General features: G+C 37.1%; 1 protein-coding gene across 1 annotated transcript in view; it reads left to right on the top strand.

Annotated features, from left to right (window-relative positions):
- The window catches only part of LOC127436393 (solute carrier family 41 member 2-like), a 38,503-nt gene that overhangs the window by 12,248 nt on the left and 9,614 nt on the right, over positions 1-16,641 (top strand). The window contains exons 9-10 of the mRNA XM_051690497.1: positions 9,803-9,934; positions 13,633-13,781. Coding sequence (XP_051546457.1) covers positions 9,803-9,934; positions 13,633-13,781 — 281 coding nt within the window. The remainder of the gene's footprint in view (positions 1-9,802; positions 9,935-13,632; positions 13,782-16,641) is intronic.

Genomic DNA, 16,641 nt, shown 5'->3' on the forward strand with positions numbered 1-16,641 from the left:
CCAACTTATTCACACTGTCAGAATATTTCAATTTAGCCTTATAATATTAGGTGTTTATTTTTTCCACAGATATTACTGTTGTTAATATCATAATTTTCATGTGCATCCCTAGGGCTGAAACGATAAGTCAACGTTATTGACAACGTCGACAATTAAAAAATTGTCAACCAAAATTTTCGTTGTTGAATAGTCGTTTGATCTCATTTATCGTAACATGAGATCACATTAAACTAATGATGATGTGCGAGAGCAGTCACTGCAGCTCGCGCCTGACTGAGGAGAGGAAGAATTACACAGCTCACGGTCCAGATGCACTCTACACTTTCCAAACAGCTTCAGGTGATGTAGATCGCAAAGTATGAGGGAATTATAATGCAAAAATACAAAATAAGTAAATACAGAAGCACTCTCATTGTGGAATAAGAGCCGGAGCTCTTTAAAGGAAACACCCCGGCGTAACATCTTTAATGCAGTTATATTTAATGCGTTATAGCTTTATTAAAGTTCAGATAATACAGAAGCAGATCATGTAATAACTACAAACTGTGAAACTGGCATTTCTCTGTGTGGTCAGTGCCTCTTCTATGAGTTGCACTCTTAAAGCAAGTCTAAATAGCTTATATGTTGCTTCTCAAGTAAATGTATCTTGTTTTAAGGGTTTTTAGACCATTTTAAATGGAAAACAAGACAAAAACACTTGATAACAATAGGATTTGCAGTGAATTGCTTTACTGAATTAAACTTAATAAAAAAGTATTTTTTTCCCTTTAATTCAGTGAATGTCATTTAGAGGTATTTTTAAAAGATGATTTTGTCCTCTTTATTGTTAGTAAGAATACAACCTTTTAGTTTAATACAACCTTTTAAGTCGGGGCACAAGCTGAATAATCGGTTAAGAGCTAATGATTAATCGTTGCAATAATCGCAGAATAGTCAAATAATCATTCTAATAATCATTAGATTAATCGATTATCAAAATAAACGTTAGTTGCAGCCCTAATCCCAACCTAAAATATCGATGTTGTACTGTCAAATGTGCATTTCAATGCATTTAACATGTAATATTGTTTGCATGGGTGCTACCAAAGCAGGTGCTGTTGCCACATTTTCAAAGGGCCCTTTGAGGGCACAAATAAACCCTGATGTGACCCAGGCTGAAATGGAGTTTGACACACCTGTTTTAATCTATTCTTTGACCAACACGCATTAATACGGGTCCAGCGTTGCGGGCTTGTGGATGCGTGCACAGAATCCTTGGGGAAACACTGCATATCTTCAGAAGTGGTATGATAGATGTGGATGAGAAACAGATCAATATATAAGTCCTCTTTTGCTATAAATCTCCACTTTCGCTTCTACATTCTTTTTTGTTTTTGGTGATTCACGTTCTTCGCACAAATCGCCACCTACTGGACAGGGAGGAGAATTTATAGTAATAAAGGACTTAAATATTGTTCTGTTTCTCACCCACAGCTATAATATCGCTTCTGAAGACATTGATTTTACTACTGGAGTTGTATGGATTACATTTATGCTGACTTTATGTGCTTTTATGAACTTCAAAGTTCTGGCCACCATTCACTTGCATTGTATGGACCAACAGAGCTGAGATATTCTTCTAAAAATTTTAATTTGTCAGCATACAAAAGAAAGTCATACACATCTGGGATGACAAAAGGGTTTTTCATTTTGGGGTGAACTGTTCCTTTAAAGCTTTTAAAACCTCAATACGACGACGCCCACGTCAGTGCTCATTTTAATCCCCTCTCAGACTGTTATTACCTAATAGAAACGTCTGTAATGATCTCCCTCATTTAAAGCTTTGCAGGAGTCCTCAAGGCGAATATAGGTACTTTCATTAATTTTAATGAATGTTTCCATATTGAGAAAAAAACCAAAGGATCAGATACAGCTGAAATAGAGCTGGATGATAATGCGAGGTGTTTTCTTGCCATGGGGCAAAGTCATTAATTGCGGAAGTTCAGTTTCTTGTGGTAACGGGGAAGGGAGCCAGGACCGTGGCACCTCCACAAAGAGCGATACGATTTTTAATTAAAACACGCTAATGAAAGACATTTATGCTGTCTGCAGCCTGTTTCAGTCGCTCTCCCACCCAGAACACCAAACAGCTGTTTGAATCCGTGGGTGTGTGGGTTTGTGACTGATGATCAGTTTATATCAGATCTTAACAGTTTGTCAGTTTGGGTAAGTTTGTCTCAAAATCAATGGTTTCTATGCCAAATTTTAAGTGAAAATAATGGTGGAGTGAACAAAGAGGAACGAAAGCTGGAAAAGAAGGGTAAAATGATGCAAAGAGTGAGATGGGATGAGTAATAGAAGCTATTATGGTTTTTCTGCCCAAACAGGAAGCGAGTTAGAGACAGTCATTTAAATTATTGCAACACAATGTAACAGTGGTGCACCCAGAAATTTAAATGATAAAAAATTAAATATATTCGGGCGCCAGACAGGTTTAACCCATCAAAAATAATCAATTTGCCCAGGATAGCTGTAACTAAACTAAAAACCATGTGATACAAATGAGAACTGTAGGTATATATTTTTAACCATTTCTCTAATCATTATAGTAATTAACAACAGAATAGTCACAAACCAAATCAATTGAATTGTGCAAAGTGTTTTTTTTTTTTTTTTACACATCACAGACATTAAATAATTTGGAATACCACATGACATTTTAACAGTACACCTTCACAAATGGCACAATTACAAGACAACTATTAATTTGTGTGTGCGTGTGTGTCAACGAGTACGAGATCGGAAGATTGTTCTCAGCAGGCATCTCGTGGTGGTCGAGGTCAATGCATTGGCAGCTCACTTCGACCAGACACTCCTGCAAAGTTTCCACCGCCTCCTTCATTACTGTAATCACCCCTACACCTGCATTTTGTTCCATTTGTTTTCATGTGAATGATCTCCCTGCGTTTTGTTCCAAGCCACCAAATTTTAAACTCTCTCTCTGAGTCATCAATCAAGGTGATTAAGGATAGGTGCAAATGTACATGCGCGTGTGCGGTTGTAGGTACCGCCACAACACACACATGCTACACTCAAGTGCAGAAAAGACAAAAGTAGGTGTTTTACACAAAATTTCAGAACTTGATACCAGTGTCTGTAAAATGTAAAAAAAAAAAAAAATGATATTGATTCCAGTATTACAGGAAAACTATTTTTTTCTGTTCCATTTATTCTATTCTATGCTCCGCTTTATTCTGTCCTGTTCTGTTGTTCTTTTCCATTCTATTCTATTCTGTGTTATTCACTTTAATTCAGTTTGGTTGTTTTGTTCCATTCTATTGTGTTGTATTCTATTCTATGCTATTCTGTTCTATTCTATTGTGTTGTATTCTATTCTATGCTGTTCTATTCTGTTCTATTCTATTGTGTTGTATTCTATTCTATGCTATTCTGTTCTATTCTATTGTGTTGTATTCTATTCTATGCTGTTCTATTCTGTTCTATTCTATTGTGTTGTATTCTATGCTATTCTATTGTTCTGTTCTATGCTATTCTGTTGTTGTATTCTATTCTATTGTGTTGTATTCTATTATATGCTATGCTATTCTGTTCTGTTCTATTGTGTTGTATTCTATTATATGCTATGCTATTCTGTTCTATTGTGTTGTATTCTATTCTATGCTATTCTATTCTGTTCTATTCTATTGTGTTGTATTCTATGCTATTCTGTTCTATGCTATTCTATTGTGTTGTATTCTATTCTATTGTGTTGTATTCTATTCTGTGCGATGCTGTTCTGTTCTATGCTATGCTCTTCTGTTCTATGCTATTCTATTGTGTTGTATTCTATTCTATGCTATTCTGTTCTGTTCTATGCTATTCTATTGTGTTGTTATCTATTCTATTGTGTTGTATTCTATTCTATTGTGTTGTATTCTATTCTATTGTGTTGTATTCTATTCTATGCGATGCTGTTCTGTTCTATGCTATTCTATTGTGTTGTATTCTATGTTATTCTGTTCTGTTCTATGCTATTCTATTGTGTTGTATTATATTCTATGCTATTCTATTCTGTTCTATGCTATTCTGTTGTGTTGTATTCTGTTCTATGCTATTCTATTGTGTTGTGTTCTATTCTATTGTGTTGTATTCTATTCTATGTGATGCTGTTCTGTTCTATGCTATTCTATTGTGTTGTATTCTATTCTATGCTATTCTGTTCTGTTCTATGCTATTCTGTTGTGTTGTGTTCTATTCTGTTGTGTTGTGTTCTATTCTATTGTGTTGTATTGTATTCTATTGTGTTGTATTCTATTCTATGCGATGCTGTTCTGTTGTATGCTATTCTATTGTGTTGTATTATATACTATGCTATTCTATTCTGTTCTATGCTATTCTGTTGTGTTGTATTCTATTGTATTCTGTTCTGTTCTATGCTATTCTATTGTGTTGTATTCTGTTCTTTGTATTCTATTCTATGGTATACTGTTCTGTTGTTCTATTCCATAATGTTCCATTTTATTCTGTGCTATTGTACTCTGTTTTGCTATAATTTTCTATTCTATTCTGTGCTGTTGTTCTGTTTAATTTTATTCTATTCTGTTATTTTGTTTCATGCTTTTCTGTTCTGTTCCGTTCCACTTGATTCTATTCTTTTTTTTTATTCGCTTTGTTCTTATCGATTTAATTACGTTCTTTTATTGTAGTCGATGCAAATACCAGTAAAATATCACAATTCTCAAAACCAGTTTTAATATTACAGGAAAACTACTATATTATTGAATCACTTTTATTTAAAAAGTTAATATAAATTAATATTAATATAAATATTTTAAATGCATGTATATAGTTTTTCAAGCAGTTGTTCAAGTAAACTATCAATTCTAAAGTATTTAACACAAGTTACAAGCAATTGTGACACGTACAGTTGAGTGGATACGTTTTCATCCCTCTTGCAGAATCTGCAAGATGTTTAAAAAAATAACCCATCATAAAAATTGCATGTTTTAATTATTTAGTACTGCCCTGATGAAGCTTTTAGATATAACAGATTTTTATATATATTCCACAAGACAAAATGATAACTGAATTTACACAAAGGATCCTGTTCAAAAGTTTACATCCTCTTGGTTCTTCATCAGTGATCAATGACTGTTCGTATCTCTTGTGATAGTTATGCATGAGTCCCTGCTTTGTGAAACTGCCCACTGTTTTTAAGAAAAATCCTCCAGGTACTGCACGTTTTTTGGTTTCCCAAAGCATTTTTTGCACATTTTATTTTTTTTCCAACAAGCATTGCATTAATTGGAACTCATTGCTCTGGGGAAGGTCGGAAAATTCACATACACTCATTCCAAATGCCCCAAGTTCCTATCTAAAACTTCTTTTTACTGCTTGTTTGTGAGAAATGCAGAATCTCGACCCTGAACCACAGAAACATGCCCACACACTCCTCCATGCAGATGGTGTCTCTCCAGCACTGCCACGGGGACGTGGCACAGTGTGACATAATGGTAACCTCTGCGTACAGCACAAGCCTAGCCTTGTTAACTAATAGAGCAGAGGCCTGTGCTGTGTTAAAAGATTATCGCTTTCCTTCAGGTCTGCGCTTTAACTAAGGGGAATGTTATTGCTATTGTTGTACTACTATAGAGTGCACGACTGTATGTGTGAGAAATAGATTTGCTGTCTCATATTGTAATTCTCATTACTGGTTTCCTGTTAGTATTTGGTTGAGGGCTAAATTAGACATAATTTGAATTGAGATTTTTATTTTATTGCACGTGTCATGCCACTGTCAGTAAACAGACTATTACAGCAATATTTGAGCTGAAAAACAGTTCTATTCCATTTAATCAAATCAAAATCAAATCACTTTATTGTCACACAGCCATATACACTAGTGCAATGGTGTGTGAAATTCTTGGGTGCAGTTCCGATCAACATAGCAGTCGTGACAGTGATGAGACATATACCAATTTACAATAAACATCAAATTAACACAACACAATTTAAACATCTGATATACACATAATTACACTCAACAATATACAAATAATAACATACACTGTACAGTATACAATACGCATTATATAGATACACATTATTCAATAAAAAAAAAATAAAAAAAATAAAGATATATAAAAAAGTATTTATAGAATGTAGAGTATTGTACTGTATTGACATTCAGCTGTCGGTTGATAGTCAGTTGTTAAGAGAGAATATAATATAATAATAATATAATTTATGACAGTCCAGTGTGAGATATAAGAGTAAGGGTAATAAAGTGCAGTGCTGATGTGTTTGATCATGGGAGATCAAGAGTTCAGAAGTCTGATTGCTTGGGGGAAGAAGCTGTCATGTAGTCGGCTGGTGCGGGTCCTGATGCTGCGATACCGCCTGCCTGATGGTAGCAGTGAGAACAGCCCATGGCTCGGGTGGCTGGAGTCTCTGATGATCCTCTGAGCTTTTTTCACACACCGCCTTGTATATATTTCCTGGAGGGAGGGAAGCTCACCTCCGATGATGTGTCTGGCAGTTCGCACCACCCTTGCAGTGCTTTGCGGTTGTGGGCGGTGCTATTGCCGTACCAGGCGGAGATGCAGCCAGTCAGGATGCTCTCTACAGTGCAGTTGTAGAACCGTGTGAGGATGTGGTGGTTCATTCCAAACTTCCTCAGCCGTCTCTGGAAGAAGAGGCGCTGATGAGCCTCCTTCACAACGACTTCAGTGTGGATGGACCATGTGAGTTCCTCAGTGATGTGGACACCCAGGAACTTGAAGTTGCTGACTCTCTCCACTGGTGCTCCATTGATGGTGATGGGGCTGTGTTTTCTGTCTTTTCTCCTGAAGTCCACCACAAGCTCCTTTGTCTTACTGACGTTGAGGGAGAGGTTGTGCTCCTGACACCAGTGTGTCAGAGTGTGCACCTCCTCTCTGTAGGCTGTTTCATCATTGTCATTTATTCAATTCTGTTCTGTTCTAAACTGTTCTATTCTGTGTTGTTCTGTTCTATTCCATCTATTCTACTCTGTTCTATTTCATTTGATCTATTCTGTTCTTTTCTATTCTCATACCTATAAAATAGTCACCTTTCGAGCAACAAGCTCTAATAGTCATGCTTCCAAACCAGGGAAAAGGTATCCTTATTATCCACAGTGACAGTGTATGGTTAAAAAAAAAAAAAAAAAGACAATAATATCAATCATATATAGCGCAGAACCGGCAAAGAAACAGTGCAGCGACTCTCGTCTATGGCTTCTCATTTCTAAAACTATCCCTTTCCTTGCATCCTTTTCTTCGCGTCCTGTCAGCCGTCTTTTAGGATACGAAGAAAAGATACAACCAAAGGTTAAAGGACAGAAGAATCCAAGTGAAATGTATTTGTAAAATGAAATGTCCCGCTCATTTAAGCGTCATTTCAGAGCGTCGCCTTTTCGCAGCTGCATTAGCCTACCTCACTGTCGAAGTATGTAACACTTACAGTTTGTTAAAACAGCGGTGAAACTTGAATTAGAACTACTGTGTGAGATGTGAAGGGGGAGGAGAATTTATGCATGCAACAGATGTCGACACAAAAGATTTCCACATTAATCCAACTGCGCATTCTTGCACAAGCCTCCACATAAAGCTTCTTCTGTCCTCGTTTCAATTGTTTTGCTGTGTTTTTAGATGCTGTAAAAGAACTTCAACTGTTAAAACCACATCTCGAGACACCTGCGCGATGCCTTATTCATTGTTCTACATCTACAGTTGAAGTCAGAAGTTTACATACACCTTAGACAAATACATTTAAACTCAGTTTTTCACAATTCCTGACATTTAATCGTAGAAAACATTCCCTGTCTTAGGTCAGTTAGGATCACTACTTTATTTTAAGAATGTGAAATGTCAACATAATAGTGGAGAGAATTATTTAGTTCAGCTTTTATTTCTTTCATCATATTCCAAGGGGGTCAGAAGTTTACATACACTTTGTTATTATTTGGTAGCATTGCCTTTAAATTGTTTCAGGTTATGTCGATATAGGACTCGTTTTACTGTGGATATAGATACTTATCTACCTGTTTCCTCCAGCATCTTCACAAGGTCCTTTGTTGTTGTTCTGGGATTGATTTGCACTCTTCGCACCAAACTACGTTCATCTCTAGGAGACAGAATGCGTCTCCTTCCTGAGCGGTATGATGGCTGCACGGTATACTTGCGTACTATTGTTTGTACAGATGAACGTGGTACCTACAGGCATTTAGAAATTGCTCCGAAGGATGAACCAGAATTGTGAAGGTCCACAATTGTTTTTCTGAGGTCTTGACTGATTTCTTTTGATTTTCCCATGATGTCAAGCAAAGAAGCACTGAGTTTGAAGGTAGGCCTGAGTTTCATGTACAACAGCAAAGAGAAGAAAAAGCCAAAATAAAAAGAAAAGGTTAGAGTGGGCAAAGAAACAGACATTGGACAACAGATAATTGGAAAAGAGTGTTATGGATCTTAACCACATTGAGCTTTTGTGGGATCATCTAGACTGTAAGGTGCATGAGAAGTGTCCAACAAGACAGTCACATCTATGGCAAGTGCTACAGGAAGCGTGGGGTGAAATGTCACCTGAGTATCTGGACAAACTGACAGCTAGAATGCCAAGGATCTGCAAAGCTGTCGTTGCTGCACGTGGAGGATTTTTTTTTATGAGAACTCTTTGAAGTAGTTTAAGTAGTTTATTTTTTTTTCACACTGAAATGTAATTTTTCACATTATTAATGTCATAACTATACATTGTGATCAATTGAATGCCACTTTGGTAAATAAAAAAGTACCAATTCCTTTCCATAAGTGCAAAATCTGTACATTATTCCAAACTTTTGGCTGCCAGTGTATATCCACAGTAAAATGAGTCCTATATTGACATAACCTGAAAGGCTGCTCAGCAAGGAAGAAAACCTCCATAAAAAAAGCCAGACTACAGTTTGCAAGTGCACATGGGGACAAAGATCTTACTTTTTGGAGAAATGTCCTCTAGTCTGATGAAACAGAAGTTGAACTGTTTGGCCATAATGACCATCGTTATGTTTGGAGGTAAAAGGTTGAGGCTTGCAACCATCCCAACCGTGAAGCATGGGGGTGGCAGATTCATGTTGTGGGGATGCTTTGCTGCAGCAAGGTCTCGTGCACTTCACAAAATAGATGGCATCATGAGGAAGGAAAATGATGTGGATATATTGAAGCAACATCTCAAGACATCAGCCAGGAAGTTAAAGCTTGGTCACAAATGTGTCTTCCAAATGGTCAATGACCCCAAGCATACCTCCAAAGTTGTGGCAAAATGGCTTAAGGACAACAAAATCAAGGTATTGGAGTGGCCATCACAATGCCCTGACCTCAATCCGTGGGCAGAACTGAAAAAGCGTGTGCGAGCAAGGAGGCCTACAAACCTGACTCCAATACACCAGTTCTGTCTGGAGGAATGGGCCAAAATTCCAGCAACTTATTGTGAGAATCTTGTGGAAGGCTACCCAAAACATTTGACCCAAGGTAAACTATTTAAATGCAATGCTGCCAAATACTTAACAAAGTGTATGTAAACTTATGACCCATTGGGAATATGATGAAAGAAATAAAAACTGAAATAAATCATTTTCTCTACTATTATTCACATTCTTAAAATAAAGTAGTGATCCTAACTGACCTAAGACATGGAATGCTTTCTACGATTAAATATCAGGAATTGTGTAAAACTGAGTTTAAATGTATTTGGCTAAGGTGTATGTAAACTTCTGACTTCAACTGTATGTTGATAGAAGCATGTTACCATGAATGCTGTTGTGTTCTAGGTATCGGGGGAAACCTGGTGGCCATCCAGTCCAGTCGGATCTCTACCCATCTGCACATTCACAGCACCCCTGGAGAGGTGCCCGATGAGTCCAAGGGCTGGTACTGTCCCTGCCGCACCTTCTGTGGCACAGGTAACCCCAAAATTAGAATTTTGCGGTAAAATATCCCTTTAAGGATTAGTGTGCTGTTTCTGCACCACTAGGAATACCAGTTGGAATTGCAAAAATAATTCAAACAGGTTTCCTGAACATTTCCCCTGTCGAACATGGTTAAAACAATGTTGCTATGTTGGGTTGGTCAAGATACCCACACAAACAGAGTAATGTTAAAAGAGCCACAGTGTTTACACTTTTTGGGGAAATCGGCCTACAAATAACTTACTTATAGTTGTCTCTGCATATTAAGCTGGGAATAGAAAGTATTTTAACATTACACACGTTACTACCACCCCTGAAGTCGCAAGTTTGAATCCAGGGTGTGCTGAATGAATCCAGCCAGGTCTCCTAAGCAACCAAATTGGCCTGGTTGCTAGGGAGGGTAGAGTCACATAGGGTAACCTCCTTGTGGTCGCTATAATGTGGTTCGCTCTCGGTGGAGTGCATGGTGAGTTGTGCGTGGATGCCGCGGAGAATAGCGTGAAGCCTCCACATTCGCTATGTCTCCGCGGTAACGCGCTCAACAAGCCACGTGATAAGATGCGCAGATTGACGGTCTCAGACGCGGAGGCAACTGAGATTCGTCCTCCGCCACCTGGATTGAGGCGAGTCACTATGCCACCACGAGGACCTAGAACGCATTGGGAATTGGGCATTCCAAATTAGGGGGAAAAAAAGGGGAGAAAATCCACACAAAAAAAACAAAACATTACACATTTAAGCTTTACAGCAACAATGACGTAAAAGGTCGTTACTCAAAAGCATGTTTTATGGACATTTTGAGTTTTCACAGCCCAAACACAAGAAAATGGAAAAAATAACCAGCATTTAGAGGAATATCACTTACAAGTGCGTGCGAGTGTTTATACATTAACTTTAATGTAGTGTGTGTAAAAGTGTTTTGTGTATAACGATCCATCTAACAGACTGCGGAGAAAGTTTCCTATAAACAGTAGAGGCAGCCAATGGCAAGTTGATGTGCTGGATGCAGCACTCTTTCTTAGCGAAACAAGTGGACTCGGGGGACAGAGCCCAGATGCCCAGATACATAAGGGGCACGGTGCCCACTGCAAGCTTAAGAGTGCCATCTGGTGAGAACATCATAAATCTTTTTGCTCCAGGCCCTCAGTGGGACATCGTACAGCAGGATTTTGAGGACAGCAGAGTGTGATACAAATGGAGTGTGAAGTTTACTGTTTTTGAATGAGATGTTTATCGTATGCATATACAGTCCTTAATATAGATTAAATCAAATACATACAGGTTCACATATGCACAGATTGCACATGGTGGGTTGTTTGCATTCAATCTGATCTCAGGGTCGGAACTATCCTCTTTACAAGAAAGCATTTAAAGGAATAGTTCACCCAAAAATGAAAATTCTCTTATCATTTATTCAGCCTCATGCCATCCCAGGTGGGTATGACTTTCTTTCTTCTGCAGAACGCAAAGATTTTTAGAAGAATATCTCAGCTCTGTTGGTCCATTTAATACAAGTGAATTTTGGCCAGAAATTTGAATCTCCAAAAATCACGTAAATCAGCATAAAATTAATCCATAAGACTCCAGTGGCTAAATCCATGTCTTCAGAAGAAACATGATAAGTGTGGATGAGAAACAGATCAATATTTAAGTGCTTTTTTACTATCAATCTCCACTTTCATTTTCACAGTCTTCTTCTTTTGTTTTTGGCGATTCATATTAGGACTGCATCTAACGATTATTTTGATAATCGATTAATCTAACAATTATTAGAACGATTATTTGACTATTCTGCGATTATTGCAACGATTAATCATTAGCTCTTAACCGATTATTCAGCTTGTGCCCCGACTTAAAAGGTTGTATTAAACGTGCTTACTAACAATAAAGAGGACAAAATCATCTTTTAAAAATACCTCTAAATGACATTCACTGAATTAAAGGGAAAAAAATACTTTTTTATTAAGTTTAATTCAGTAAAGCAATTCACTGCAAATCCTATTGTTATCAAGTGTTTTTGTCTTGTTTTCCATTTAAAATGGTCTAAAAACCCTTAAAACAAGATACATTTACTTGAGAAGCAACATATAAGCTATTTACACATGCTTTAAGAGAATGCATCTTAAATATAAGTGTATTTTGTATATAAGTGTATTTTTTCACTTGGTTATACTTCTGCGAATGCAGTAAAGACAAAATACACTTATATTCAAGATCTATTCTCTAAAAACGAATATTTAAAAAGTTTAAATATCTTATGCTGCTTCTCAGGTGAATGCATCTTTTTTTAAAAGGATTTTTAGATATTTGAAAATATTTGTATTTTTAATATTATATTCAACATTCTCAGATAATAATTTTTTCAATCGCATAAGAAATGCACGGCGACACATATATTACGATTCAATAAGTCGCGAACCATCACGTTATAATCTAGCTGCATTAAGTGTGCGCCCTCAAGGCGTCCCCGTGACAGAGTGTGCATCAGCCGGGTGGAGTTTCAATCTCTCCCCCTTAGATCGGGACATTCGTGCAACTCATAGAAGAGGCACTGACCGCACAGAGAAATGCCAGTTTTGGAGTCTGTAGTTATTACATGATCTGCTTCCATATTATTTGAACTTTAATAAAGCAATATTAAATATAACTGCATTTAAGATGTAACGCCAAAGTGTTTCCTTTAAAGAGCTCCGGCTCTTATTCCACAACGAGAGTGCTTCTGTATTTACTTATTTTGTATTTTTGCATTATAATTCCCTCATACTTTGCGATCTACATCACCTGAAGCTGTTTGGAAAGTGTAGAGTGCATCTGGACCGTGAGCTGTGTAATTCTTCCTCTCCTCAGTCAGGCGCGAGCTGCAGTACTGCTCTCGCACATCATCATTAGTTTAATGTGATCTCATGTTACGATAAATGAGATCAAACGACTATTCAACAGTGAAAATTTTTGTTGACAATTTTTTATTGTCGACGTTGTCGATAACGTCTACTAATCTTTTCAGCCCTAATTCACATTCTCCATGCATTTTGCACCTACTGAGCAGGGAGGACAATTTATATTAAAAAAGGACTTAAATATTGATCTGTTTCTCACCCATACCTATAAAATTGATTCAGAAGATATAGATTTAACCCCTGGAGTCTTATGGATTAATTTTATGCTGCCTTTATGTCTTTTTCTGAGCTTCAAAGTTCTGCTTTATCATTCACTTGCATTGAATGGACCAACAGAGCTGAGATATTCTTCTAAAAATCTTAATTTGTGTTCAGCAGAAGAAAGTCATACACATCTGGGATGGCATGAGGGTGAGTAAATGATGAGAGAATTTTCATTTTTGGGTGAACTATTCCTTTAAGGGTTTATCATACTGTAGCCTAACAAATCCTCTTTATCACATATAACAATCAAAATGACACTTAGACATCTCTGTTTTATGTTTATCAGTGATGTAGATGGAGTTTTAAGCAGAGCCAATGACACAGTTCGGTGAACTATCCCTTTAACATCTAACTTTTAAGATTAAGGATGCAGAATTATCATTGTAACATTTCCAAAAAGACCATCCCATAAACTTAAAATCACAATCAGTGCTACTTGTACATTTTTCTTTTTTTTTCTTCTTTTTTTTCAGTCTAAAATGTTAGTTTAATTTGACTTCAATTCCTTCTTTATCTTTTGTTCTTTTCCAGGAGCCAATCACAGGTCAGCACAGGTGCTGCTGTTGTTGGTCATTCCTGGTCATCTGATCTTCCTTTACACCATTGACCTGATGGAGAGGGGTCACACCACCCTGACACCAGTCTTCATGGCCGTGTATTTGGCTGCTGCTCTTTTCCAAGTGAGTGTGATAATAACAATTCCATTAAGGTTTCCTGAATCAATCAAAACTGTGTCAACGGATGGCCAGACATCTTCATTTGAAAGTTTGCAAACTGTGGTCTGATTATTTCTCCGCCGTTTAGAGACCCTGTCACCACTATCATTTTATTAAATCTGACACCCATTTAAGGGTTCAGGTGTGAAGACCATTTTCCATAGCAGAAGTGTCAGCCTGTAATCATAAAACCAGACATTAATTTAACGATAGCAGCCTGTGAAAGCTATTTCATCTGGGGCTCAATTGCGATAAATGTGCCGCTAGCTGCCCTTGTCCGTAACAATATTACAACATGCATTTTTCCAACTTAAAATTTGTAAACCTTTAGAAAAGCTTTTAGAGGTGAGAATCAGCGGGGACCTGGTGATATGGTATTCTGACGATACCTGGATCACAATACGATAATATTGCGATTCCTCACGTTAAGTGTATTGCGATTGCGATAATCTTTTAAAAATAACGTGAGGGAATACAGTACCTTAGTTCCAGCGTGTTTATCATTACGCAAAAAACCTTACAGTCTAGTTGTATGGAGGATCTGTATGGACATCTTTGCAAATTAAATGAGTTATATTCTTAGCTTGTTATGAGTTTGTATTGTATTTGTATCTCTTTAAAAAATATTCATGTGAAAAATGTAAATAAATATATCATTTTAGAATATCCATACACTATCATGAGGAAAAATATTGTGATACTTTGAAATTAGTGGTTGAGCGATATTGGTTTTTCAATGTCGATATCCAATGAGCAGGATGGCCGATAGCCAATATAAATGCTGATATCGATAATACAGTTGAGTTTAACATAAAAAAAATCAAATGTGCACAACATTTCTTAATTGAAACAAACACTTATTTTATACAGTATTTATTCAAATTCGCTTTAAGTTGAAATAAAAAAAAAAATCTATCCTTTAAAAACATATTGGTAGATTTTGAAATTGACACAAAGGACAGTTAATACTCTGTTAATCAGCCAAGTGAACACGGTTATCAGCCAATGCTGATAATCATAAAAATGGCCAAACACTGACCCATATATTGGTCTGTCACTATTTGAAATATAATTTTTTTTTTTCACCCCATCTCTACTTTTAGATGCCCAATTTCCCCTCTGAATGAAACAGTGAGGACATTTGTGATGATAAGCAGTTGTTGTTTGTGTATGTTAATGGGTGTGCATGTGTTTGGTTGTGTTTCGTTACTCTAAAAGGGTGTTTTCATATACTGTTTGGATGGCAATTAAGATCGAATAGCTGGAGGCGAAATGGAGAACCTCAGAAAGCGCATTCAAAGGTTGGCATGAGGAGGCATGTTACAAGCGTGTGGAATGTGTGGTATTTTTAGGAAGTTTGTGTGTATGTGTGCATTCCACAAACTTTCTAACCCAAACACTCACATCTTTGAGATCCGCTTTATTCCACAGCCATACTGCTTGCCTTCAGACTTGCTAGAAGGACCCTTGAGAGCATAGAGAGAGAGAGAGAGAGAGAGAGAGAGAGAGAGAGAGAGAGAGAGAGAGTCAGACATGCAGAAAGACAAGAGAAATGACTGGGGCCCTTTTTCACCTTATTGTGCTCTGTCATTCGTTGCCCTCATATCTTCATCCAACTTGAATTATTTCTGTTTATTATCCATGAAATTATTACTTTTTTATGTCTTGAAAAGGTAACCTTGGGCAGATTTTATGTATTTATTAGAATGATATGGAATAATGTTCATTTTTGAGAATGTTTTTTTTATTTTTTTATTTGCTTGTTTGATTAGTGACCTAAAAATAGTCGAGAATCTTAGGGGTATTTACACTTGGTGAGTTTATGCATTTTTACTGATTGAATTACTATCCGATTAAATCAGGGGTGGCAAAACTTTTCGCTGCCAGGGCCAGGTCACTCTGCTATATTTTCAAGGGGGCCTGGAGTGAGCCGTTATGTTTTGTCACGGAGATTGTTCTTCTGCTTTTATTACATGGATTTGTTACATTTTAGCCCACTTCATCTTACGTCAGTGGATCCATCCATTAGCTCAAAGAACTTGTAATAAGTGCTCTATCCAGTAGTGGTGATGATTTTTATTAATCTCTGTGACAAGTCTTTTTAATCTGTTCACCAAAAAGATTTGTTCAGATTAGTTCATTGATTCGTTCATGGACCATTTCTGCAAATTACACTTTTGCGCCAATAAATGGGGCCAAATGAACGTCTTTTACGTGAATGGCCACCCACCTGTCAATCATCCACGTCGCTAAGACAAGAGTTGAAACTTTGCAGATTATGATTGGTTTAAAAACAAATAACAGTCTGATCGGAACATTTAAAAAAGCAGATACATACTGTACACAAACACGAGAACTTCACAGATCTTCTTCAGTGTGTCCGATATCAACATGCATGAGCTCCTTTTAATACGGGTAATCCACTAAAATAATCAATAATTGGATGGATGACCAACAATCATCCATGCAATTATCTAATCAGCCAATCGTGTGGCAGCAGTGCATAAAATCACGCAGATACGGGACAGGAGCTTCAGTTAATGTTCATATCAACCATCAGAATGGCGAAATTTTTTTTATCTCAGTGTTTTGGAGTGTGGCATGATTGTTGGTGCCAGACGGGCTAGTTTAAGTATTTCTGTAACTGCTGATCTCCTGGGATTTTCACGCACAACCGTCTCTAGAATTTACTCTGAATGGTGCCAAAAACAAAAAACATACAGTGAGCGGCAGGCGGATGGAAATGCCTTGTTGATGAGAGAAGTCAACAGAGAATGGCCAGACTGGTTCAAACTGATGAAGTCTACGGTAACTCGGATAACCA

Source organism: Myxocyprinus asiaticus, chromosome 47, assembly GCF_019703515.2.
Source record: "Myxocyprinus asiaticus isolate MX2 ecotype Aquarium Trade chromosome 47, UBuf_Myxa_2, whole genome shotgun sequence".
NCBI lineage: Eukaryota > Metazoa > Chordata > Actinopteri > Cypriniformes > Catostomidae > Myxocyprinus > Myxocyprinus asiaticus.